The 27,034-nt window shown below is 36.3% G+C and overlaps 1 protein-coding gene across 1 annotated transcript in view; it reads right to left on the bottom strand.

Annotated features, from left to right (window-relative positions):
* The window catches only part of USH2A (usherin), a 775,536-nt gene that overhangs the window by 551,605 nt on the left and 196,897 nt on the right, over positions 1 to 27,034 (bottom strand). The window contains exons 15-19 of the mRNA XM_059905730.1: positions 17,723 to 17,881; positions 10,225 to 10,719; positions 8,924 to 9,193; positions 7,169 to 7,338; positions 2,280 to 2,424 (exon numbers count right to left, since the gene is read on the bottom strand). Of these exons, the coding sequence (XP_059761713.1) occupies positions 2,280 to 2,424; positions 7,169 to 7,338; positions 8,924 to 9,193; positions 10,225 to 10,719; positions 17,723 to 17,881 (1,239 nt within the window). The remainder of the gene's footprint in view (positions 1 to 2,279; positions 2,425 to 7,168; positions 7,339 to 8,923; positions 9,194 to 10,224; positions 10,720 to 17,722; positions 17,882 to 27,034) is intronic.

Genomic DNA, 27,034 nt, shown 5'->3' with positions numbered 1-27,034 from the left:
CTGTTTTTCAGGGATAAAGAGGTGGGGAGAGGACTCAGAGGGCCTAGATGAGCTCTGCTCCACTCAGCTTCCAGTGGATGGAGTGGCCTTAAGCCTCCTCACCAGTGACTAGAAGAAGAGCACATAGCACTGGGGCACAGTGAGTTCCACGTCACAGGAATTCTTACTGCAACCAATGAGGATGATATTCACACAGACGTGATCATTGGTCCATTAAGCAGGGAAGATGCCATTCTATAGACATTTTCCCTGCTTTTCTCTTTCCATGTCCAGGATCTGTCTAGTCTCTGGGGACCAGCATGTCTCCATTCAGTTCTTTTAGTTTGTGTCTATGAAAAAACAGAGTAGATCCTATCTAAAGGAGAGAGCCTGTCCTAACAGTGCTGGAAACTAGGGCATGTGAGGTACAGCTGGGAGGTCCCTCAGTACACAGCCTGGAGGAGAGAAGACTTGGCTGGGGGTATTGTTACTGAAGATGTTATTGGAAGTGATGTCATGAGGAAGGTGAATTAGAGTGAGGACAGCCCCCAATGGAGTGGAAGGAGAATGTTCAATAGGAGCCAGAGGGAGGTATTTTGGATTAGTATCACCTTTGAAATTGCGTTTTCAAAGAGGTCTCTAAACATGGTATGATTTGCCAGAGAGGTGTAGTTCCCCTACCACTAAAGGATCACACACAGGTCGGACAAACCCTTGGAAGGAATGTTGCATAGGATATATTAATATTGGCTAGATAGTCACCCTAGATGACCTTGAAATGCTTTACAACCCTGAGAAGCTGTGATTTCAGTTCTGCTCGGTCACATAATCGGAGTCCCTTTATCCTCCCCTAGATCTCAGGCCAATCTTTGGTTTGTGTGGTTTCTGTTTTCACTTTCTCTAGCCCCCAGGACAGATTGCTCTTTTAATTTTTATCCTCTAGTCCCAAATTATGTCATTTTTTCTAAAAGAGACAGGGAGTCTTCCCCTGTTATCCACACTCCGTAACTCTCTAATAACATAGTATATAAAAATAAATAAATATTCTTATAGGAGAATGGTGTTTTTTGTTCAAGCTAGGTACTCCATAAATACTTGTACATATAGGTTAAATATGTAAAAACACAAAGAGTTGAGTCAGAGATAATAAAACATAATTTCTTGGAACTATGGAGTCATTCTCATCATTGAAAAAAAAAATTTTTTTTTTTGGCCCTGCCATGCAGCATGTGGGGATCTTAGTTCCCCAACCAGGGATTGAACCCGTGCCCCTTGCATTGGGAGCACAGAGTCTTAACCACTGGACCACCAGGGAAGTCCCCATCATTGGTGGACAATTTGAAGAAACAAAATTACTTGTTATATTTGAAGTTTGTTGTATATTGATACAAGATAATTTGAGCCAAACAAGTTTTTCCAGAACGAAAACAAAATAAAACAAGACAAAAACTATGGAATTGTATATGAAGACAGTAAGGAAGAAGGTCTAAGGAGTATTTTCATAGCCAAACATGTTTGCATGCTATCTGTCATTCGCCTAGGAGTCTCTTAACCTCCTCACATCTGGACATTTCCTTAAAGAGCACCAGGAATCTAAGCCTTGTTGGATGCTGACAGAAAAACTGATTTGAAAATATCCTAAATGGTAAGTAATTGGGTTATATAGGTGTTAATAATACATGTAATCAAGTTTGTGTGAACCTAATTTGTCATAAGTGAAGCAAGCAAAAAATTATACAAACTATTTCCTGGTAAGATTATACTTGATAACAAGTTGTTATTTCAATTTTATGTACTTAGGAGCTTCATACTCATAATAAACAGATTAATAAACGCACTACTGCCTATCCAATAAAGGCAAGATATGACACCAGGGCAACCCAGTAATTTCTGGATGTCTGCTGTTAGCTCCGTGGGGCAGGAAGGGATAGACCCAATCCCACACAAAAAAAGTTAAGACTGAGAGAAGCAGTATTCTGAGTCCTCACAAGAAGCCTGCTAAACACTTCAAACAATTGTTGGGACACCTTTAGGACTTAGGGTGGTGGGAGTCCTGTAGTCACTCGGCATCTAATTATGTTTCTTATGATGACACAGCTGCAACACAGGAATGTTCAGGGCTCTTAAGTTTCTTTTTCTGTTCAACTATGTCATGGTCAGTAGCAATCAGGGTTAGTGAGGGAGAAGGAGAAAGCAGAAAAGACAAATATTAAGTCCAAACTAGAGAAGGTATTGAGCTTTGTAGGTGTTTTGTTTATAAATACACAATATATTTTTCATGTCCTTTAGAACTTGCTTACCTGCTGCTAAAGTCCGTCCTGCTCCCGAAGCACTGGTTATACAACCAACTGTATTGCAGAGAGAAATAGTAAAGTTGTATATCCTATAAGGTTGTAGTCCTTTTACAATATAAGACAGTTCTTGGGATTTAGCAGTGTACAACACCTGTGAAGCAAAAAAAAAAAAAGAAGTCAGATAATAGATAATCAGTGTGAAAAACATTAGCTTTACAAGCAAAGTTCCAGGAATTCTGACAGAGGGAATTATTGCCAACCACGATTAGGAAAAGGGCCTCAACAAGCTAGGATTTTTTGAAGCATTTTTTTTGAAGGGCCTCAACAAGCTAGGATTTAATTGATAATTGTACAATCACACTGCTTTATGAGGTAATAATCCAGTTCCTGAGTGGATAAATGAGGAAACCGAGTTATTGCCTCATAAAGCAGCATGGTGGTGCAGTTCGTGTCACTGATGGTACAGATAAAGAATGGTGACACTGTCATTGTTATTGTGAAAAAGTCCAAATAAAACCACGGGGCTTGGCCAAAATGAACCCAGTGCAGTAATGCCCACATGCTAGCAGATGGAGCTGGTACAGAAAGATGTCACTACGTTAAATCAATCCCATCATTTGCTTTAAAAAAAAAAAAAAAAAGCCACAGGAAGAAAAAGGGAAAAAAAGGAAAGATTACTGAGCACCCACATGAAGTCAATTCTCAATTATCTTTCTTGTACAACTGAGCATAAGAAGATTGATCAAACAGTTACATTTTTTTTTTGAAATACTGTCTTTATCACACATTTTCAAATGAAAATAGCAGATTTGAGCAAAGGAGACTCTATGGTCCATAAACAAGTAATTAAACAATAAACACTGAGAGCTTGTCCTGTCATTATAACTAGAATTGATCAAAAGCAACCATGTAAATTTGCTTAGTCTGTAGATACAAAGACCGCTGGTGATTATATTTACGAAAAAAAAGTCATTAAAATGGATAGTCTGACAGCAAGCATGAGTACAAAGCTATTTTTCTAAGGGATATTGATATACATTCATATCAAATAATCTTCCATAAATATAAATACTACAGGTAACTGTAAAGATTAATAACATTTGGAGTCAATTTCTAGATTTTGTTTTCCCTTTAGGAGTACAATAAAATTCATTTGGAATATGTGCCTGGGTACTGACTTTAAAATTTCATAAACTGAGTAGTTCTAGAAAGCAGTGTGTTTGGAATATAAATTATATTGCTTACATAACATTTTTCAGAAATAAAGGTGACTTTGGAGATTCAAAATATCTAGGAATAATTTAAAACATTGGTACCATTTTCTTGCAATTACATTTAGAAATCAGAAAAGCATCAAACACTGAATTATTAACCCTTTTTCCAATTTTAAAATGGCTACTTAGGTTTTGAGGATATAAACTGTTTTCTTTTGTGCAATGTGATTTAAAATTTTCTAAGGAAAATAAAACTTTGAAATGAGTAAATCTTAATATTGCTATAAGATTTATCTTATTTAGCACAATCTTGATGGGATTTAATGTAGATTTTTAGAAAACAAAATTGTTTTTAAGATAAAATACATTAAGGCATTTCTTATTTAATTTAAAAAATTGAATCATTTTTAAACAAATTATTCTTTGTCTCAAGAACACATTAAGAGGGAGAGGATGAACAGTATGGAGGTTCCTTAAAAAACTAAAAATAGAACTACCATATGACCCAGCAATCCCACTACTGGGCATATACCCTGAGAAAACCATAATTCAAAAAGAGTCATGTACCACGATGTTCACTGCAGCTCTATTTACAATAGCCAGGACATGGAAGCAACCTAAGTGTCCATCGACAGATGAATGGATAAAGAAGATGTGGCACATATATACAACGGAATATTACTCAGCCCTAAAAAGAAACAAAATTGAGTTATTTGTAGTGAGGTGGATGGACCTAGAGTCTGTCATACAGAGTGAAGTAAGTCAGAAAGAGAAAAACAAATACTGTATGCTAACACATATATATGGAATCTAAAAAAAAAAAAAAAGTCATGAAGAACCTAGGGGCAAGATGGGAATAAAGATGCAAACCTACTAGAGAATGGACTTGCGGACACGGGGAGGGGGAAGGGTAAGCTGGGACAAAGTGAGAGAGTGGTAGTGTATATATGGACATATATACACTACCAAATGTAAAATAGATAGCTAGTGGGAAGCAGTCGCATAGCACAGGGAGATCAGCTCGGTGCTTTGTGACCACCTAGAAGGGTGGGATAGGGAGGGTGGGAGGGAGGCAGACGCAAGAGGGAGGAGATATGGGGATATATATATATGTATAACTGATTCACTTTGTTATAAAGCAGAAACTAACACACCATTGTAAAGCAATTATACTCCTATAAAGATGTTAAAGAGAAAAAGAGGGAGGGGATATGGGGACATGTGTATGCGTATGGCTGATTCACTTTGTTGTGCAACAGAAACTAACACAGTATTGTGAAGCAATTATACTCCAATAAAGATCTATTTAAAAAAATTTTTAAAAAGAACACAAAATGAAATGTAATAAAGAGAAAATGTAGACTAATACTAATTTTGATGAAATTTTACTTCTTCTCCACATATAGTTATTATAAATTACATGATTTTTAAGAGACACTTATCCTAGAGCTTGGGGCATGTAAAATCATCACTCAGATAAACTGTGTCTTTATTATATACGTAGACTCATCTTAGCAAGTCTTAAAGGATGTATCTAATTGAAAGTTTTTTGTGGGATTAATCTTTAAAGAGGTGAGAAGAACTTTGTAGGAGTTTAAAATACTACAATGATAATAGCACCACTTCTATATATGTCTTCTACCACATTCTTAGGTAAAGATCCTTTAACAGTTATTTTTACAGCAGGCTTTCCCCAGAAATTTTGGCTATTTATTTACCAAGATTATAACAAGACATGCTCAGGTCAGTGTGGATACAAATTTAATTGTTGAGAACATAAAAAATTTTGACTTTGCCACTTGTGATTTCACTTTCTTGAATATACGATTAGGTAGATGAATATTTGCAGGAGAGGGTATAAGAGAGAGAATAAAGTGACATATCTATATCCTTCTTTTAATTCAGCCACAAAGACTTTTAAACAAACAAAAGATTTATATACATAAATTTTGTCAATATAAAAAAATATTTTCCTGCCCCATTGAATAATATTTTATAAAATGTAATGTAGCTGTATCGCATTAATAATAATCACTAGTAATAACAATATCTAATATTTGTCAAGCTCTTTAAGCTCCACAAAAACTGTATAGATAAGCAGAAATTGTTTTCCCATTTTACACATGAATAAAACCTGAAGCACAGAGATGTGTGATATGGCAAGTAATTGGTAAAAGCGGGATAAAAACAAGTTGATTTCTGGGATGTGTTGTATAAACTATGGGGTTTTTTTTTTCTTATCTTAGTTTCTCGGAATAGAGTATTATAATACAAGTAACAGCCAGAACGCATAATATGCTGTGCAAGCTGGTAATCCAAACCCACATGTCATCCACCATTCTGACACTGCTGGCTCGATCTCAGCTCCTACCTATGACTCCTTGGAGGACCCTTAAGACTTGTGAGAGGAGAAAAATGTGGTTTGGTTTGCTGATGGGTTGTCTTAGTATGTGGTTAATGAAGTCAAAAATGGGTGCTGGCTGCTTTATATCTCCATTCAGGGATGGTCCTAAAACCCAGCAATAAAAAGAAATCCTTTCAATGGGCAAAACTTTAGGTAGTGCACCTGGTCATTTATTCTGTGTGGAAAGGGAAGGGTCCCTGAATTATATGGCTGTGGTTTGGTTGTATTGAACATGGCCGTAAAACAAAAAAGACTAGAAAATCAGGAACTAGGATGTCTAGGGAAGAAGAATGTGGATAGGCCCATGGGACAGGGCATCAAGTAAGTGCAAAGATCTTTTCATGTCCTGTTAACGTCCTCCAAAGAGCATCTTCCTCAGAAGAGATGCTAAACAGCCAAGTATGCAGAATGACTTGTCCAGTTGACATCAGCCTGTCTTTGTCATTGGTCACTCTTATGCTGATAGAAAGGACACTGGTCACACCATAAACTGTAGGGTAACAAGAGCCTCTCATCCTCCAGGATTATTATACATATCAAATGAATTGGTCTATGTACACAGTAAAGCCTCAGTAACCGTTACCTATGATCATTATTCTCATTACTGCTGGCTGGATATAACCCACTAGAAGGAAATATGTCACTATATATCCCAAACCTTGAACATGTTCACAACCTTTGCTATAAGCTGTGATAAACTGCATCCCTCAGAATTTATTCTTAGGAAATAGAAATATGTAAAATGTACGTATAAGATGTTCTTATCAATGTCATTTAGATTTCCAAGAGAATTAATACAATAGACATAACAATTGATTGTGGATTGGTTGAATTATTATTGTGTACCCAGATAATATGATAGTACACAGCTACTGAATGTCAGCTTCTTGCAAGATATTTAAGGATATATGCTAAGTGGAAAAAGTAGATTTCATGAAACAAAATTATACCAACTTTATTTCCATATACCCTTATATTAGGAAAAAATGAGTGATATAAGTATTTAGAGCCTTGTATTCATAAATATTATATTAAGAAATGAATGCCCCCTTTAAGGATTGTATTGGATTGGCCAAAATCTTCATTCGGTTTTAAGTAAAAATAAGACATATTTTTCATTTTCATCAAGAAATTTATTGAATGTATTCATTAACTGAGCAAAAGTTTTGGCCAACCCAATATAAATGAAAATTCTGTCAGCATTCTGCAAATACAGAAAATGTCAATATGAAGACATAATTCAATTCTGAAAGGTCGTTAGTTGAAAATAACAATACCTGTGAAAACACCACCGGACTAGATTGTTGAGGTGATTGTTCAGAAACCATATTGACGTTATACCCCACAACTTTTCCTCTTGTCACATTATCTGCTGGCATCTCCCAGGACACGTTGAGCAAGTATGGTGAGAGGGGGGAGACTGAAGGAGGGGTCATGAATACAGGCGCTGTTAACAACAACAACAACAACAGCCAAAACAATGAATGCTGTATTCACACGTTTTCAACCTGAATTCACACATTTATGCTAGTTTCTGAAACACCTCACTCCTTACATAATATTCTAATTTTTAAAAATCAAAGAAGATGCTGGTGTGTGTAAAAGCTACTCACTTATTTTTATATCTGCAAGGATGTTCTCCACCTTCACATTACTAACAAAGATATTTTCCATTTACAAAATTAAAAAATAGGAATTTGCTTGTGTTCATAAAGGTAACTAGTAGATAGCTGGGGAGGAAACCATAGGTCTTATGATGTCTTTGAAAGGAGAAGCCACAAAAACAGAATATGTCTCAGTCCTCAAAATTTAGAACAATGCATAGTGACATATTGGACTTCTTATGTGGAGAAGTAATTCACTGAGCTTCTGGGAGAATATTACTGTTTAGAAAGAGGGAAATCGAAAATGTTCTAAATAACCCCGAAGAAATTCGAAAAGTTTTCAATAAATCTGGATTGAAATGTTCAGGGACATACACACATACATTCTCCCCCTGCCATCCTTGAGAGCTTAATATGGATTTTAAATGTGCTAACCAAAGGTGTATTATCAAAGGACCTCATTTCACTTTCATTAGCCAGTGACCCATACGATTATGAGGGTCCAGTATTGCTGTTTCATCCATTACTTTTCATTTCTGACCTTGACTTTCCCCTTCCGGAATGCCATGGCTCATCACTTGTGCTATCATGGCCTTATTATTTGGACAAGATGGCTGGGAGTCATTAAGAGATGCTCAAGCACAATGCACATTTTATTCATGAAATGATTCCCTTGGACATCAAACTTGAAGCTACCCTTACCCTCCACAGTCCTAACAGATCCAATTTAAATCGTGACTTGGGTTTCTTTGGATATCTATAGATTCAAAGCATAACAAAAGTGTAGTTTTTTTGTCAAGGGCTCATGAAATTTGACGTGTTTATAATATAAAGAATGAGGTGGAGGATTAAAAATATCTCATTTGCCTTAGTAAAGCTATCTTAAGAAAATTAAAACTTTTCACCATCTTTCCTTACCATATTGCCAACTGCTTATAAACACACTTGTGAATTACAGATTTTGATGTCTGGCATTATATTTTAAGGTACAATTTGGTACCTAAACTATTTGTTTTGGAAAGAGAAAGAAAAACATAAACAGATTTGTGAAACTGGTAACAGTTTTCTCTTTCACTGAACATAAATTGTACTGAATTTGGAGCAAGATGGGACATATGGCCATCCCACTTCAGGACTGGAAACCAATTGCTATTTTTGACAAACACTTCCAAAAGACTATAACTACAGTTAAGTCATTTTTGCCCCTTGAAGTAACAACTAAAACATTATTTTTTTGCCTAGAACTTACTGCAAGAACTTTGTGACCTTGAGTTATCTATGAAACCAATCTATGCATTCAATATTTCCTTGGTTTATATAAATGTACAGCTCCTGCTTTTCGAATGTATTTAGTGCTGTTGACTTTAATTTGAGGCAATATTTTCATTCAGGAGTTTCCAAAGTAGAGTACAAAGCATTAGTCTTCACCTGATTCTCCCGTTCTTCCTGTGGTCCAGGCAGAAGACACACTCCCAGCCATGTTCACAGCTAAGACTCTAAACTTGTACTTGGTGTACGGCTCCAAGTCAGTGATGATTGTGGTTGATTGGGGAGGTTCTAATGCATTTTCATTGGCTGATTCTGCAAGTGGGTAAGGACTGAGCCAGCCACTGCTCTGAAAAACTCGACTTTCTGCTGACCTGGTTTCTCCATTAGATCTCAGTCTTTTCATGTATAGTTCATATCGTATAATTATGCCTAGAAAAGTGAAACGGTGAACAAAGAGGACTTATTAGACAAATGGGCTATTTTAGGGGTGGGGTGATGTTAGGTTATGTGAAGAGTCCTGGCTTTCCTTGTTCTTCTGACTCAATTACCTGTCTATTTTCTTGGTAATATACATGATAGGTACTTATAAAAAGAAACAAACTAGAAGTTGATAGCTACATGAATGCATGAAATATCACTGTAAAGCATATTCATGGAAAATGAAAACTGAGCACAAAAGTGTACAAACACAAAATAACTATAATTTATGATAGGTACATTCAATATTTTTCAGGATGATTGGTCATAATTTCTACTAAGAATGGCTATCTCTTTTTGGAAATTTGATCACTGTACCTTCAATTTGTATAGTTTCAAATTTGGGGATTTTAATTTGATTATCTGCTTAATGTAAGCCTTGTTTACATAAATATTAGAATATTACAGTTCATTTCCACCTAGTTTTATCAAGTAACTTAAAAATCCTAAGAAAAAAGCTTTTGTTATAATACGTACACGATATTAAATTACTAAAAATCTATGAATGTGTGCTGGCCTGTATAACCAAGGGTTCAATTATATAAGCCCCAAAATTAACTTAATGGAGTCAGCTAGCCTATATACATATTTTTTGTACTATTTCATATCTTTTTCTTGCTTAAAAGAAAATTTACTGCTTATGGGTGCCCTAACTTGTGACACAGTCAAATATAATGCATTTCCTAAGTGAGTTTCAAATTAGAAACATCATTTGTGTTATGGCAGATGTCACTAAGAGCAAAGATAATATTAGCCTTCTAGGGGGCAATTTAAATGAGTGGAATTTGTTATTAGATTAAAGAAATATACTTATTCTACTAACCAGGACAAATAGTATATCTTTAGAAATTGTTTCCCAATTACGACATCATGCAGCTATAAAAATGAAAATGGTTGTCAGAATCTTATTGCACAATTCCAAATACCCAGATTCTCCTTCATGTTTTACCCAAGAATGGGAAATCTAGGCCTTGAATTCCTACCATTTGGTTCCATCGGTGGCGCCCATTCTACATGAAGCTCTGTGGAACTGATCTTCCGCACCTCGGGTGGACCCAGACTTCGGGGAGGTGCCTGGGCCGTGGTCACTGTCAGAGGGGTGCTGTGTAAACAACCCCCACTAGTACACGCCTGTACAGCAAAACGGTATTTGGTGAATGGAACCAGATTCCAGATGGTAGCGGTGGTTTCAGGACCTTCATAGGGAACATAGGGCTGGATGCCATCTAGAGGAGCACAGGACAAAATATATTTCTCGATAGGACCAGAACGATTTGAAGGTACAGCCCAGGTAAGTGTCACAGAGTCTGAGCTAATAGGACTGATATAACTTAAGTTCAGGCTTCCCTCTGGGGCCCCTGGTTTTGTCCTGTAGGTGACAGCTGCACTCCTTGTTGAACCACGCAAGCTGCTGGTCTCGAGGTAATAGGAATAGGAGGTATATGGCGACAGCGCAGTGTCTAAGAAGTACTGAATATCTGAAGTTTAAAAAAAAAAGAAGAAAAGAGTTACATTCCACAAATTGGCAAGGAAACATTCCTAATTATTTTTGTTATATAACATAACTACATTAAACTACACCAATCCACTCTTTTGAATACAAGTATGGTTCATATTTTTAAAAATTGAGATGAAGCAAATACTGGTTACTTTTATTGTGCAGTAAAATATAAGAAAAGTGCCTTTTGGAATGATGCATATTTAGAAGCTTAAGCTTTTGTTTTGTTCTTTATATGATACGGCATCCTTTTTATAGAAGGTATAAGAGAGTCCTTGCAAATTCTCTGAAACAGAAATAACTAGGTTTCTTATAGTAATCAGATTGTTTTTTAGACACTGATACACTAGACCAAGGGTTGGCAAACTACTGCCACAGGCCAGGTCTGTCACCTAGCCAACATCTTGACTAGAGCCTCTTCTGAATTTCCAACCCATGGAAACTGTGAAACTATAAATGATTATTGTTGCTTTAAGCTGCTGTGTTGTAGAGACAATTTGTTATCAGCAATGGAGAATTCACACAATTCTAGACATGAAGGATTTGAAGAGAGAGAAGGAGGTAGAAAAAGGAGGTAAAAGAAAAAAAATGACGGGGAGTGGACATGATCAGGCATATGCCTGGAACTTTCCGTTCTCTAAGGGAAAGGGACAGAGAATGTAAGTCAGGATTGTGAAACATACAAATGCCAGTGCGGCCGCCACCCACTCCCTCCTGGGACCATGTGCGGGGGAAGGGTGAGGAGAGGCCCATCATGCAGCGGGTGCCCTATATTAGTAGGCAGATGCAGCATATTTAAGTGCTTAAAGAAAAGTAGTTAAGCATCTAGCGTACGGTTTTAATCCACAGGATTGCTTGGTTTCCAGAGTGACGAGGATGCCATGTTGAGATCCAGCAAGTGTGCTATGGGACCTTCCGTGACTGGGACAAGGTGACCCTCCAGACTTGGGGGGGGCCAAAGGTTGGATGGCAAATGTGGAAAACAAATCTCAGCGAGCTCCCAGCAATAGCAAGAGCCCAGGGGAGGCTGAGATAGCAGGGTGTTCACGAAGACCTAAACAAGATGAGGATGAACACGTGTTCCCGAGCGTTATGCATTGGTCGTTGATGCCATGAGCGTGGCAAGAGCATTACCTCTCAAATGAGCCAGCATCCTCTGACGTTTCTGCAGAAGCAAAGGGCCAGGGGAAACTGTCCTTCCCCCGAATGCATTCACGATGGTGGGGGAAAGGGAATAATTGAAGACTGAACAAGAGTGAATTCTATAGACTGAACGTTGTATCCTCCCCCAAATTCATATGCTAGAAACCTAATGCCCAAGGTGATGGTATTAGGAGGTGGGGGGACTTTGAAAAATGATGTCATCATGAGGGTAGAGTCCACACATGGGATTAGTACCCTTGCAAAAGAGGCCCCAGAAAAATCCCTCATCCCTTTCACCACGTGAGGACACAGCGAGAAGTTGGCAGACTGCAACCCCGAAGAGGGCCGTCATCAGAACCCAACCATGCTGGCACCCTGACCTTGGACTTCTAGCCTCCAGAACATTGAGAAATAAATTTCTGTTGTTTAGAAGCCAGTCAGCCTGTGGTATTTTGTTATAGCAGCCTAAACAGACTAAGACAGTGACCATCTGAGTGAAGGGTTATTTTGACATTCTGTTACATATGTCATTGCAAATTCTTCATGAAAATATGTTGAATATCAGACTAGAGTCCAATCAGGTCACAGAAAGCACAGAGTAATCTGAACAAGGAAAGCTGAATACAAAGAATGATTGATTACAAAAGGGTTTTACTTACTTAGGGGACCAGAAACCTCTAAAGAATGCAGGAAGAGAAGAGACAGAGACAGGGAAAAGTCACTACCCCCAGGGCTGAAGCAGAGCGCCTAGGGAAGGAACAGACCTGGAAGAGATAAGACCTGGGAGGAGATCAGACTTTGTTGGACAGGGTGCAACCGTGGCCCACTTGATGGTGAAGTTCGCTGAGGTTCCATGAAGGCAGAACTCCCTTGGAACCTGGCCTCTAGCACCTCAGGTGCTCTACCACAGAACTTACAGAGAAAAAACTTTCTGGCAGAGTGCCAAGGAAAGCTGCCCATGATGAGAGGCTGCACCATGGAACTCACTGGAAAGCCACCGTCTGTGGTACTAGGGGAAGATGCCACCTGGGCATCAGAAGAATTTACTGGGACTGCCATGCACTGTCTTCTGGGGTGCATCTTGTAGAACTCACTCTTATGGGGCCAGAGCTCGGGAAAGCTGCCCTTTGGGGTCCTGGGGAAAAGCTGCCCAAGGGTAGCTTGGCAACTGTGTATGGCTGAACATCACTTGTTGAGTGATCTCCAGAGAGGGGTGTACACCAGAACCAGGAAAAGAAACCTCCACCTCCTGCAGGATCCCTCCAACACCCTCTACTGATAGAGTGCAACATCATACCGGCTAGTAAAGGGGAGATGTTTACAGCTTCCAGCTCCATTACCACAAAGCAGGCAATGAAGCCAAGGTTTGAAACGGAGAGGCAACAACTTGATAACTTGTACAAGTATACACTAAAAAATCTTTTATGAGACCATGATCTTTAGCCATATTCTTGGGAAACATTTCCTTGGGAAGCATATAAAATGACTGATGTGTTATTTATAATAGGAAATGTTTAAGTAAATTAAAGTTGAATTTCTTAATGAGTTATATTAGTCTAATATTACATTAATAGGATTCTAATATTATATAGTTATTTAAAACAATAGTGATGAAGACCATACAGCAACATGAGAAAAAATATGAAATGTAATACTGCATAGACTTGATTATTATGCAAAATAAACTGAAGTACATATTTTCCCAGAAATTTTCCAAAATGAAATTCGTTTTTGCACTAGAATGCTGGAATTGTGATGCTTTAATTTTTTTTCCTTTAAATTTTCTTAATTGGATATACCACTTTTATAATAAAAAGTTATACAAATTCAAATCAAAATCAGGTGTTCAGAGAAATTATTGTACAAGAACATCATGAAATTCCTCTTTAGAGATGCACTGGGTCACAATATTGGTTGACCCCAGCCCCCGTGTGTGGCATTCCCCCTAAAGTACCACCCACCAGAGCCTCATGGAACTGTGCAAGTTGCCTGAATTAACCTTATTTTCTCACACACCTTCATGCCTTGTCTTGTACAAGTTCTTCCATGAGAGTAAGTCTTCCTCTACTGTGGTATCTGGTTAATTCACCTCACATCACCTGTTTTTGTGGAACGTTCAATGGTTCTCAATCACTATCTCTGCCCTCACAGGCATGGTTGCTTTTTACCCCTCCTCCACTTATAGGATACTCAGAAATATTCTAAAAATATTTCTTAGTACTCAAGTCTATTCTGGTACAATATTTAATATATTACTTTGTAATCTTGGTATATTTATCTATATCTCTTTTCAATAATGAGAACTGTTCCTTCCATCCTTGTATTTCTAGTGGCTGGTACCGTTCCTGGTCTGCAGTAAGCAGTGAACAAAGTGTAACTGAATGAATGAATGACTCTTCATATACATATTTTTTTTTCTAGGAAATAGTATTAAGAGCCTTATAATAAAAAACATTGATTTTCATCTATTCTGTTTTCATTCTTATCCCCTGCTTATATTTTCTGGGTTTTTTAGGTTTATTTCTCTCAGAGGTAACTGAACAACCTTACCCTTGTTACATTGATCCTTTGATGTGGTATGGAATAATAAATGATAATGACATTAAAGGTAGAAATGAAATCCCAGAGTTCACTAAGATACAATGTTGTCTAAAACTCTCATCTTAAACTATGTTAATGTCCCTAGTGACGTAAGCAATGGTCACACGTAGAAATAATCTTCCTCTAGTGTCCCTGTGAAAGCATTTCCCTGGAGTAACATTTAAGGACTATCTCCCCACTCATGGTGACCCAAAGGAGGAAAGATTTAACCGATTGTGAATTTGGGAGGAAAAAAAAGCAAAGCATCCTCAGCCCACTGATTTCTTTTCTAATCTGTCTTCCTGCAGGAGAAAAGGTATATTCCCCAATCTGGCTCCTATTAATAATGATGATGATTTTTGTTTTTCATTTCCATCTTATAGATGGAATCCTTATGTCTAGTTCCCCTTTAGCTTCAAACTCAAGTAGGAAAAAATAATATGATTTACTGACTACCCCTTAAAACTTCAATACTATCAAAAGTGTGCTATTTCCTACAACAGCTGTTCTCTTCACCCCTATAACACATAAAATACCTATTGGCAACCCTAATCGTGGTTGCAGGGGAGATAATATTAGGGGCTGATTATGTACAATCCCCACTGTGCTAACTTACACCTTTCTCTTCTACTCTTGAAAACTAATTAGGATGCAAAATGAGTGAAATGTTACCTAGGGAAACCACTGACTATACCTCAACTTCCTTTTAAAAAGTTATTTATAAACTTTAAAATTATTCCATCATTATTAGCAGGTATTACTAAGAACAAATAATTTGCAAGCTCTAAAAATGAAAATACCGATGTGTTATGATCTTAGGTTGGAAACTACTGCCCTGGAGAATCCTTTAGTGCATCAGGCCAGCTAGGAAAAGTTTTATTCTAACAAGGAATTCTATAATGGTCTCAACCAAATGGTCAAACTTGCTTGGAAGACACACTATTAATTTTCTTTGAAAAGTTCAATGATTCTCCACCTATAATTCCAAATGCCTTTATTTAACCCAAAGATTTGTGTTCATCCGACTGGATATAAGTACTGTTTCCTCTTCATATTACACATGCTATCCACACACTGGAAATAGACTAATAAACATGAGGGTATTATTAGAATGATACAAAATTCTGACAGCATTAACCAATTGTTCTTACTATTCAAATGCCATCATGCAGATAATTTGCATATCATTAATTATAGTGATTGTCAAGAAATGCCAGAAGTGGCATTTTTTTAATGAAAAATAAGGATTTAAGAAATAATACCTGTTTAATAGGATTATATAAATTTCTGATTAGTGAACGAGCACACGTTTATTATGTAAGAAACTGTTATTTGGATTCAATATTAGTGCAATCATGAAAAAGAGCCAGAGTGTTGTACTCACATGTAATATTCTATAAAATAGATCACTGTATGTTACTACGTAAAACATGCCTCTGGGTTGAAGGGTATAATTGAGGTTTAATTTTACTATTGAATTAACCTATATGGAAAATAGAGTGACCCTAATATACAACTTAAGAAATAATTCAACCAGTAATAGTGTCATCTTCAAAACACTTTCAATATTTTAATAACTCTCTCTTCTTCTATCACAAAAACTTAAGTTTCAGGACACCTGGATCATGCTGATATTTGGAAGAAAATAAACATTCTAGTAGCAGGTTTTTAGGATGCTTTGCCAACATAGCAGATGTAGACAGATGTTCCTTTCCCTTTGCAATCTGCATTATAAAGTTCAGAGTTTCCATTAACTTCAAAGAAGACTAGGAGTACTGAAGAGACATTTAGAGTTAACACAAAGTACTGAATGTAATAACATAAGTCATACAGAACTGGGTGCAAAATGTAACCTACTATAATATATACAAAATAAAACTGTATGCTATGCAAAAGTTGTAACGCCAATCAATATGTCAAAACAAGGCACCTTCCTAATCATTTTCAGAAAGATTATGGAACTTCAGTGATTTTACATAGCTTTATACACTTTTCTAATTAATTTATCATGTTAAACTAGAATTTGGAAAACTGGGTCTTAAACAAAGAGAACAACATGGAAACCTGAATTGGAATCACTGTTCCAATGTTTCTTAAACTAGTTTCTTAAACTAGCTTGTAGCTAAACATGACCAAAGCAAACATCAGAGAAGACAGAGCTGGAAGAAAATTTCCAAGTTTTCCCTCTGTCTTTAGGGAAAAATTATCTAAAACATCTGAGTAAATCTTTTTAAAGATAATGGGTCTAAATAGTTTGATTTCTACAAGCTCCTTCAAAATCTTCATAATAGTTACAGGTGCAAAGATAGTCATCATGGTTTGTCCACATCCTTCTTCTCTCAATTTAGTTCCATGTTGCTGGGTTTTACCTCTGTGGAAATGGCAATGTATGCATAAAATTATACTATTTGCTTGAATGTTAGTACTCTGATTTCCCTTTTTGAAAAGTCCATTTTTCAACCTGAGAATTTAAAATGTGAACCCCTTATAATAGAAATATTTGATAAATTTTCTATAATCCTTACACCCAGAAAAATGAGAGACCAGTTTGTTGTAAGTCTTCCAGTATTTTTATATATTTTAAATTAAAATATAATTCATAGATTATTTTAATATCTTTTAGTTACCTTAAACAGTACGTCATAGACATTTCCCATTCATTAATAAGTAAACTAAGATAGCACTTTATAGGTGACCATATTCTACAATTTACTGAATAATGCACCAGATTCTATTATATCATGTACCATAATTTACTGAAAGTTTTTTGAATGTCTGACTTTTTCCAATATTTTGCAATTACAAATAGTGCAGGTTTGGACATATTTTGTGATTTGGTGTCCCTTTATGACTATTCATTTGAGATACATTTTCTAAAGTAGGTTTGCTGAGTCAAATGGTTTGCAAAAGGGTAAGGTTTCGCGTATATTTTAACAAGTTATCCCACATGAAAAGTCATACCGATGAACTCTCACACATAGCCCAGCAGTTTATGTAAGTTCTAGCTCCTCCATATCCTCATTAATCCTGGAAAGGGTAATTTTTTTTAATCTTTGAGGCTTTGATAAGCATTCATGTCTTATCAAATAATAAGCATCTCATTTTCACTGCATTTCTTTGATTACTAGTGAGATTTGTAATTCTCTCTGCTGAAACACTCCATGCTAGACAACAACATGTCTCCTCAATGTCAAAGAACTTAACTAATGTATCAATTTTCAGAATATTATATCTTTCCATCACCAAACCTTGAAACTCACCATATGGGTATTGATCTTCAATTGTGTAGATTTCAAAACCATCCCTGAATAAACTGTAAGTGAGCCAGTGGGCATTTGGAGAATCAGGTGGACTCCAGGAAAGACTGATAGCAGAAGAATTTTGAACTTTTCCTCTGGGTGGAGGTTGCTGGGATGGAGCTAAATTACAATGGAGAGAGCATGTATCAGCAAAGGCAATCAATAAGGACACAAGTAAACTGAAGTAAGATATCCAGCAAAGAGGTCTATTTGATTCAGGATTACTTTATCAAGAAGACATGTGGTTTACCAAGACATTAATAAGCAAAGGGTATACATCATGAGTTCTCTAAAACAAAGCTTTTTATCTATAAACATAAAATACATTTGTAGGTCAATGCAGCTGACATAAATATGGTTGGGGGGAAAAAAAACACAAAAGTTTACATAAGCTCTTCTTTTTTATTGAAGTATAGTTGACTTACAATATTATATTCATTTCAGGTGTATAACATAGTGATTTGATACTTGTATAGATAATGCACCATACAGAGTTATTACAGCATTATTAACTATATTCCCTGTGCTGTACACTACATCCCTGTGACTTATTTATTCTGTAACTGGAAGTTTGTACTTCTTAATCCCCTTTGCCTATTTCACCCATTCCCCACCTCCCCTCTGGCAACCATTAGTTTGTTCTCTGTATCTGAGTCTGTTTCTGTTTTGTTCTATTTGTTCTTTTTTTTTTTAGATTCCACATATAAATGAAAACATACAGTATTTCTCTAACTCTGCACCTCTTTCTTTGAATTTTTCTGAGAAACTATCCAAGGATGCATAATATTTATTTTCTACTTAATTAATTTAAAAGTTGATACACATAAATTGTGTTGAAACTTGAAATAAGTCGTGTAATTTTTGGATTTTTTAAAAGGAAGTTTTCCATTCCATTAAGCACAATGCTTCATCTTGCTTCATAGACCATAGTGTAAAAGAAGAATAATAGCTAGTGATACAAATGGCTGTGGATGCTAAGGATGTTAAATAGTCTAAATATTAGCAAGAAACAAATTAAATGTACTACGTGAACACCAAGCACCTGTTAGAGCTGCTATGATTGTTTATAACACCTGTTAAAAATGCTGTGATTGTAACATAGAAAACAAACTTATGGTTACCAAAGGGGAAATTGGTGGAGGGGGGACGGAAGGGGGAGAAGGGATAAATTAGGAGTTTGGGATTAAAAGATACACACTACTGGGCTTCCCTGGTGGCGCAGGGGTTGAGAATCTGCCTGCCAATGCAGGGGACACGGGTTCGAGCCCTGGTCTGGGAAGATCCCACATGCCGCGGAGCAGCTGGGCCCGTGAGCCACAGTTACTGAGCCTGCGCGTCTGGAGCCTGTGCTCCGCAACAAGAGAGGCCGCGACAGTGAGAGGCCCGTGCATGGCGATGAAGAGTGGCCCCCGCTTGCCACAACTAGAGAAAGCCCTCGCATAGAAACGAAGACCCAACACAGCCATAAAACAGAAATAAATAAAAAAAAAATCATTAAAAAAAAAAAAAGATACACACTACTATACATAAAATAGATAAACAACAAGGACCTACTGTACAGCACAGGGAACTATATTCAATACCTTGTAATAATCTATAATGGAAAAAAATCTGAAAAAGAATATATATCAATATATGTATATAACTGAAGCACTTTGCTGTACACCTGATACTAACAAAACATTGTAAATCAACTATACTTCAATTTAAAAAGTGCTGTGATTCAGATGTAGAGAACAAACATATGGACACCAAAGGGGGAAAGCAGGGCTGGGGGGATGAATTGGGAGACTGGGATTGACATATATACACTAATATATACAAAATAGATAACTAATAAGAACCTGCTGTATAGCACAAAAAATAAATAAAAACTGCTGTGATTGTTAGAGATAATATGTTTGCTTCTATCAGGCACATAAGAGCATTCATCTCACTATTTTAGTGATATTTTTATAGTATAAATATATACTATGAACACATTGTTTCTTATCACTATATTTTTTTCGTAGTCTCCCTATTTTGGAGAATCAGTCTACATTTTTTCCCCCAGAATATATAAAGGTAAAGGAGAAAAACAATGTCTAACTATATTTTAAGGGCAATCAACCACCAGTTTATTTACCCCCTGCTGGTTTAAGATGCATAACCCTTTATCCATTTAGAGAAGCATAATCTAATCGGACTTTCTCATTGAATAAAATGACAAAGGCACAGTTTGCTGTGTTAACTTATTTTGTAAACCATTAATCTTTCTGTTGAGAAAAAATTTTAAATCATGAATCGGTCATGAATCAATCAATTATCAATATTATTATATGAAATATCTGCAGTCACTAGGCGATAGTCAACGTTTCAGAAGAAAATAAAGTGCACACTCAAGTGATTTAATAAAGAGCTTGGGCTTCCCTGGTGGTGCAGTGGTTGAGAATCTGCCTGCTTAATGCAGGGGACACGGGTTCGAGCCCTGGTCTGGGAAGATCCCACATGCCGCAGAGCAACTAGGCCCGTGAGCCATAACTACTGAGCCTGCACGTCTGGAGCCTGTGCTCTGCAACAAGAGAGGCCGCGATAGTGAGAGGTCTGCACACCGCGATGAAGAGTGGCCCCCGCTTGCCACAACTAGAGAAAGCCCTGGCGCAGAAACGAAGACCCAACACAGCCAAAAATAAATAAATTAATTAATTTAAAAAAAAAAAGAGCTTAATAAAGAAACTATTTTCAAAAGGGTGGGCAGAATGTAAAGGAATCAAAAGACATGGAGCAGTACTCTGGGGTATGGTAATAGCAGAGCTCTTTTACTACTTATGTCATGGGTCAAGACCAATCCCAGGCTCAATGATTCACTAGAAATTTATCACTCATCATATAGTCCTACTAATGGGTAAGATTTATTACAGCAAAAGGATACAGAGTACAATCAAAAAAGGGAAAACGTACATGGGTGAAGTATGGGGGAAAGCAGGCACAAGCTTCCAGTCACAGAGGATGGGCTTAATTCCCCTAGCAACATATAAAAACACATGTGAAATGTTGCCAACCAGAGAAGTTCATTAGAAACTCAGTGTGCAGTGTTTATACTGGGGGCTGTTCATGTAGGCAGCCTCTGCCTGGCACACACCAAAATTCCAAACTCCCAGAAAGAAAGCAGGTGTTAAGCATTGTATGGTCAGGCCACTCAAGAGGGCTGTTCTCTTGCTCTCTGTACATTCCCTGCTCAACCAGTGCCTGCTTCACCTACAACCTACTCACAGGACTGACCCTCCTACATACTTGCCCCAGGTCCCAGCTAATGATTGCTCTTATCAGAGGGAGTGAAGGGCGTGGCCCACTGCTGGTTTCCTTGGTAAGCGAAGAGCCAGCCAGAGGTAATTCCCCCTATAACTGGCAATCTCTCCCACCCACCCCCCAGTGAAGCCTACAGCCATGTCCTGCCCGCTGTCCCCTGCATATGGTGGGGTGTCACTCCAGGACCTTGCTTCAGACATGTAAGCTCTCCCATCCATTAAATCATTCATGTCTCTGTCATTGACTCTGGACTCCTTCTTTGGTCTCAAAACTGGGGAAATGGAGGCCAGTATTTCCTGTGGGTTGCAGCCCAATAAGCATAAACCATGTAATCTGTACAAAATTTAAGGGACAGTGAGCCCTTCTTAACAATTCTGAGGATGGTGGAAGACGTCACAAAATCCAAATCCCAGATGCCAGCCAAAGGCCAACTTTGTAAGCAGGTCTTTCTAAAGACAAGCATTCAGGCCTGCTATGTTAACTTTTTCTCACACATTATCCCTAGCTTGAAGGGGCACAGCACTCAGGGACAGAAAGGGATGTGTGAAGAGCATCATCTGACCACTCATTGAAGGACAGAGCCAGCTCAAGGCCACTCTTATACTGAGACAGGGAGCTGGGGATTAAATGTTCTAACTTCCCTTTCTGCCAGCCCTCCTCCAGATGACTAGAAGGTTCCTACTTGTAGCTGAAGCCAACCGAAAGTCAGGGGGCAAGACAGCCTGCTGACACAGAACATACAGAATCTTGGAGAACAGAGCAGAGTGAGAAGTATGGAGTAGTAACGTGAAGTTATCCTAACACACCAGGCAAAGACTTTCAACTAAGAGCTATTACTAATTCATCAGTACTCATGAGTGATATACTCCATTTTAAAGACATGATATAATCCAACAATAGCATTTTAAGAAAGTATATCAAGAACACTGAATTTGAAATATATAAAATTCCATATCTTATGCATAAGCTTTCTAAAGACAATGTCTCTAAACCTATGGTAGATAATATTGATGTCACATTTTTCAAGAAAAATATTCAACCTCGATACATTCTCACTCTTCCTCTTTTATTTATCCTTTTTTGGAGGGGATTTTCATTGTTATGTTAAAATTCTAACTGTCCATATGCCTATTTAGATATAGGACAGTGAGTAATAACAATCTCAAAATGACACATGAAAAGAGAATTATTTCCAAACAGCACCTTATATCTTTGAATTCAACGATTTGCCATATTTTGCTATGGTCACTTTGGTTGGTTGAATACTGACAGTACATTTGATCTTTCAGTGAATCTTAATTTAGGGCTCTAAATCCTGTTATTCTTAGTGGAACTTCAAAGATTCATAAACTGTCTCATCTATAGCACTCTCAAAGAGCCTTGCAATCCATGGCAATTTAAAGTTTTTAGTGAATATTAGTGATTACATCTAAAACTCTGCATGCTCTCAGGAACACAATAGATTTCAGAGTTAGAGCAATCAAAACTGACCATCAAACTATTTTCTAAGATGGCAAAATACTTTTGGGATGATTGAAAGAGAGATAGATGTTTCAGTCCCATGTCAAAGGATGTAGAAAATGATTTGCATTACGTGAAAATTTCCTTGACAACAAACACAATCATACACATATGTACACACATAGGCTCTTTCAAATGTTTAAAGTTGATTACTTTTTATGACCATCTCTAACCACAATCTTGTCTGACTTCACAGTGTGGATGAATAGTGCTTGTTTCACATTTAAATGAGAATTTTCAAAGACCTGAAGGTTTAGATAGTTCAATACCACTCTAAGAATAAATATTTTGAAATCCTGGGCATGAGATAACTTGAGCCCACTTTTATGTGCTAAAAGTAGGATTCTGAGAAAATGGTCATACACTCATTAATCAAAATTGCCAAGAATGGTCTTTGTATAAGACTCTCTTTTAAGGAAGGAAAGTATAATATTGTGACTACATCCATCATGTGGGATTACATCCCAGCTTGGGAACTTTGGTAATTGTATGATTGCAGTCAAATTTCAATTGGATGCTCTGACCCTTTTCTTATTTATAGTAAGATGATGATAATGCCTACCTCTGAAAGCCAAAGCAACTATTATAAGTGTGTTCTAAAAGTTAAAGAAAAATATAATTGTGTTTCAACAAAAAGGGAATTTCAATAGAGAAAGAGAATGTATAAAAACACCAAAACCAGAGTTGAACAGTATAATAACTAAAATGGAAACTTCTCTAGAGAAGGCTCAATGGCAGATTTGAAATGAAAGAAGAATCAGTAAACTTGATATAAAGCAACAGACGGAACTTAAATATACAACAATATTATTTATCTAATCCAAAGAACAGAGAAAAAAATTTAACAAAAGTAAAAACAGCCTCAGAGACTTGTGAGTAAATGTCATATGTACAATGCATCAACATATGTGGAATGGGAACCACAAAGGAGAGAAAAGACAGAGAAAGGAGAAAAAAAATTTGAAGAAATATTGGCTCAAACTGTCCAAATTCAACGTAAAACACTTATCTCCAATTCCAGAAAGCATAATGAATTCAAGTAGGATACACACAAAGTGATTCAGACCTAGACATAGTGTAGTCAAACTGGTGAAAGAAAAAGACAAACTCTTGAAAGCAGTAAGAGAAAAACAACTCATAACACAGTTGAAGGGAAATACAATTAAAGGTTTACAGAAACAAAGGAGGCCAGAAGGTAGTAGAATGACATATTTAAAGTCCCAAAAGAAAAAAGAATAGTTGGTACCAAGAACTCTATATCTAGAAAAAATTACTCATCAAAAGTAAAAGTTAAATAAAGGTATTCTCAAATAATTAAAAAAAAAAATCTAAGAGAATTCATTGTTAGCAGTCTAGCCCTATGAAAACTAGAAATAATGGATACAGACAGAAACACCAAAGCAATCCACCAGGCTAAAAGGAAATGATAAACAGAGTAAATTGAATCATGGGAAGGTAGGGAAAACACCAGAAATGGTAAAATGTGGGTAAATTTTGTGGATAAATATTAAAGACAGTGTATGTGTGTTGTGTTCATATTCTGCTTTCTTCTGTCAAATCATTTTAAAAGCCTACTATTGCTTAAAGCAATAATTATATTAGTGTAACATACACATATACCCACATGCACACACACACATGCATGCACACACAATCACAGCACAAAAATGGGAAGGAAAAGGAGCTACATCAGAGCATAGTTGTTATATTTTACTAGAATTAAGCCTGTACAAACCTGAAGTAATCTGTGGCAGACAAAGATGTATAGTCTAATTCTTAGAGCAGTCACTAGTAAAATAGCACTAAAATATAGATTAAAAGTCATCAGAGTATGGTAAACCAATTTTCAACAAGATTGCCAATTATCAAGGAAAGAATATTCTTTTAAACAGATACTGGTGGGACAACTGGATAGCCACATTTAAAAGAATGAACCTGGAGCCTTAACTAGCACCATATACAGAAATTAATTCAAAATGGATCAAAGACCTAAATGTAAGAGCTAAAACTATAAAACTCTTAGCAGCAAACATAAGGGTTTGCTTATCTTCATAACCTTGGATTTGGCAGTGGTTTCACAGATATGACATAAATGCATGAGCAACAAATGAAAAAACAGATAAATTGGACTTCATCAAAATTAAAAACTACTGTGCTTCAAATGACACCGTCAAGAAAATTTAAAGACAACTTGCAGAATGGGAGAAAACATTTGCAAATCATATAGCTGATAAAGGACTTGTACTTAGAACATATAAAAAACAATTACAGCTCAGTAATAAAGACAAATAACCCATTAAAAATGATAAAACTACTTGAACAGATATTTCTCCAAAGACCATACCCAAAGAGCCAATAAGCACATGAAAAGATGCTTGACATAATTAGTCATCAGGAAAATGCAAATCAAAACCACAGTGAGAGAACACTTCACACCACTACAATGGTTATAATTAAAAAGACAGATAATTAGTGTCGGTGAGGATGTGGAGAAATTGGAACCTTTATACATATTGGTGAGAATGAAAATGAAACAGCTACTTTGGAAAACAGTCTGGCTGTTCCTCAAAAGTTTAAACATAGAGTTAACATGTGGCCCACATTTCCACTTCTAGGTATATCAATCATTACCTTAAATGTGAATGGCCAAAATTCAATAATTAAAAGACAGAAACTGATGGAATGGATAAAAGAACAAGACTCACCAATATGTGATCTATAAGAAACCCAACTTAAATAAAAAGAAAAAGATATGGTAAGAATAAAGGGATGAGAAAAACATACTATGCTAACAAACCAAAAGAAAGCTGGAGTAGCTATATTCATTTCAGACCTCAAAACTGGAAAAATTATCAGGGAAAAAAAAGGAGCATTACATAATGAAAAAGTGGCCAAAGCTCAAGGATAGAATGCACCTAAAAACAGAACATCAAAATATTTGAAGCAAAATATGATAGAAGTGCAACAAAAAAATAGATAAATCCTATTAAAATTGGAGAATTCTACACCACCGTTTCAGTAATTGAGAGATTCAGCAGCCAGTAAATCAGTAAGGATACAGCTGACCTGAAAAACACTGAACCAAACTCATCTAACTGACTTTTATAGACTATTCCACCTAATACACATTCTTCTCAAGTTCACATGAAATGTTCAAGATGGACCACATAATGGACCCTAAAATCCACCTTAAAAATATTAAAGTGTAAAAATCATTGAAAGTATATTCTCATCCTACAATAGAACTAAACTGGAAATCAATAACAGAAAAATAAGTTAAAAATCCATAAATATTTGGAGATTAAACATGCTTCTAATAACACATGCACCAAAAAAGAAGTCTCAAGAGAAATTTTAAAATATTTTGAACTAAATGAAAATGAAAATAAAATTTATCAAAATTTGTATGATGCAGCAAAAGCAGTGTTTAGAGGGAAATGTATAGTATATTAAATGCATATATTAAAAGAAATGCATATATAAAAATGTATACAATGGAAAAAAATCTAAACTCAATTATCCAAGCTTCATACCTCAGGAAACTAAGAATTTTTAGAAAGACACAAATTATAAAAACTGGCTAAAAATATAAAATCTAACTTGACCTATACTAAGAAATACAATTAGTAATTTAAAATCCCACAAAGAAAATCCAAGTCCAGGTGTTTCACTGGTGAATTCTCTCAAACATATAAGGAAAAAAATGATACAAATCCAATAGAACTCTTTCAAAAAACAGAGGAGGAATGAGTATTTCCCAACATTTTATTTATCAGGCCAGTATTACCCTGATAGCAAATCTACAGAAACATAATTACAAAACATAAAACTACAGACCAACATCCCCCATGAACAGACATATAAAAATATCTTACTAAAATATTAACAAGCCAGAACTATATCTAAAGATTTAAAAAGAATTAGTTACTACAAGTAATTAGCATTTATCTCTGGAATTAAAGATTTATTCTCTGGAAATCAATTAATTTAACATATATCAATAAAATAAAGGACAAAAATTATCTGATCATCTCAATAGAAGCATAAAAAGCATTTGACAAAATCCAATACCTACTTGTGGTTTAAAAACAAAAACAAAAAATCCTCTAAACAAAATAGAAATAGACGGGAACTTTCTTAACCCCATGAAGGGCATCTACATAAAACCTACAGCTAATATTATACTTAGTAGGGAAATGCTGAAGGTTGCCTTTGTGATCAGAAATGAGGCAAGGATGTCTGTTCCTAGTATTTCTATTTGGCATTTAACTGGAGGTTCTATCAAGTCCGCAAAACAAGAAAAAGAAATTAGAAGCATATAAATGGAAAGAAAGTGAAATTGTTGATGTTCATGGACTACTTGATCATGTATGTACAAATTTCTAAAGAATTCCCTCCCCCCAAAAAACCTACTAGACATAATAAGTTAATTTAGCAGGGTAACATGATACAACATCAATATTC

Source organism: Balaenoptera ricei, chromosome 1 (genome assembly GCF_028023285.1).
Source record: "Balaenoptera ricei isolate mBalRic1 chromosome 1, mBalRic1.hap2, whole genome shotgun sequence".
Classification (NCBI taxonomy): domain Eukaryota; kingdom Metazoa; phylum Chordata; class Mammalia; order Artiodactyla; family Balaenopteridae; genus Balaenoptera; species Balaenoptera ricei.
This window is presented reverse-complemented; position numbering and strand designations above follow the sequence as displayed.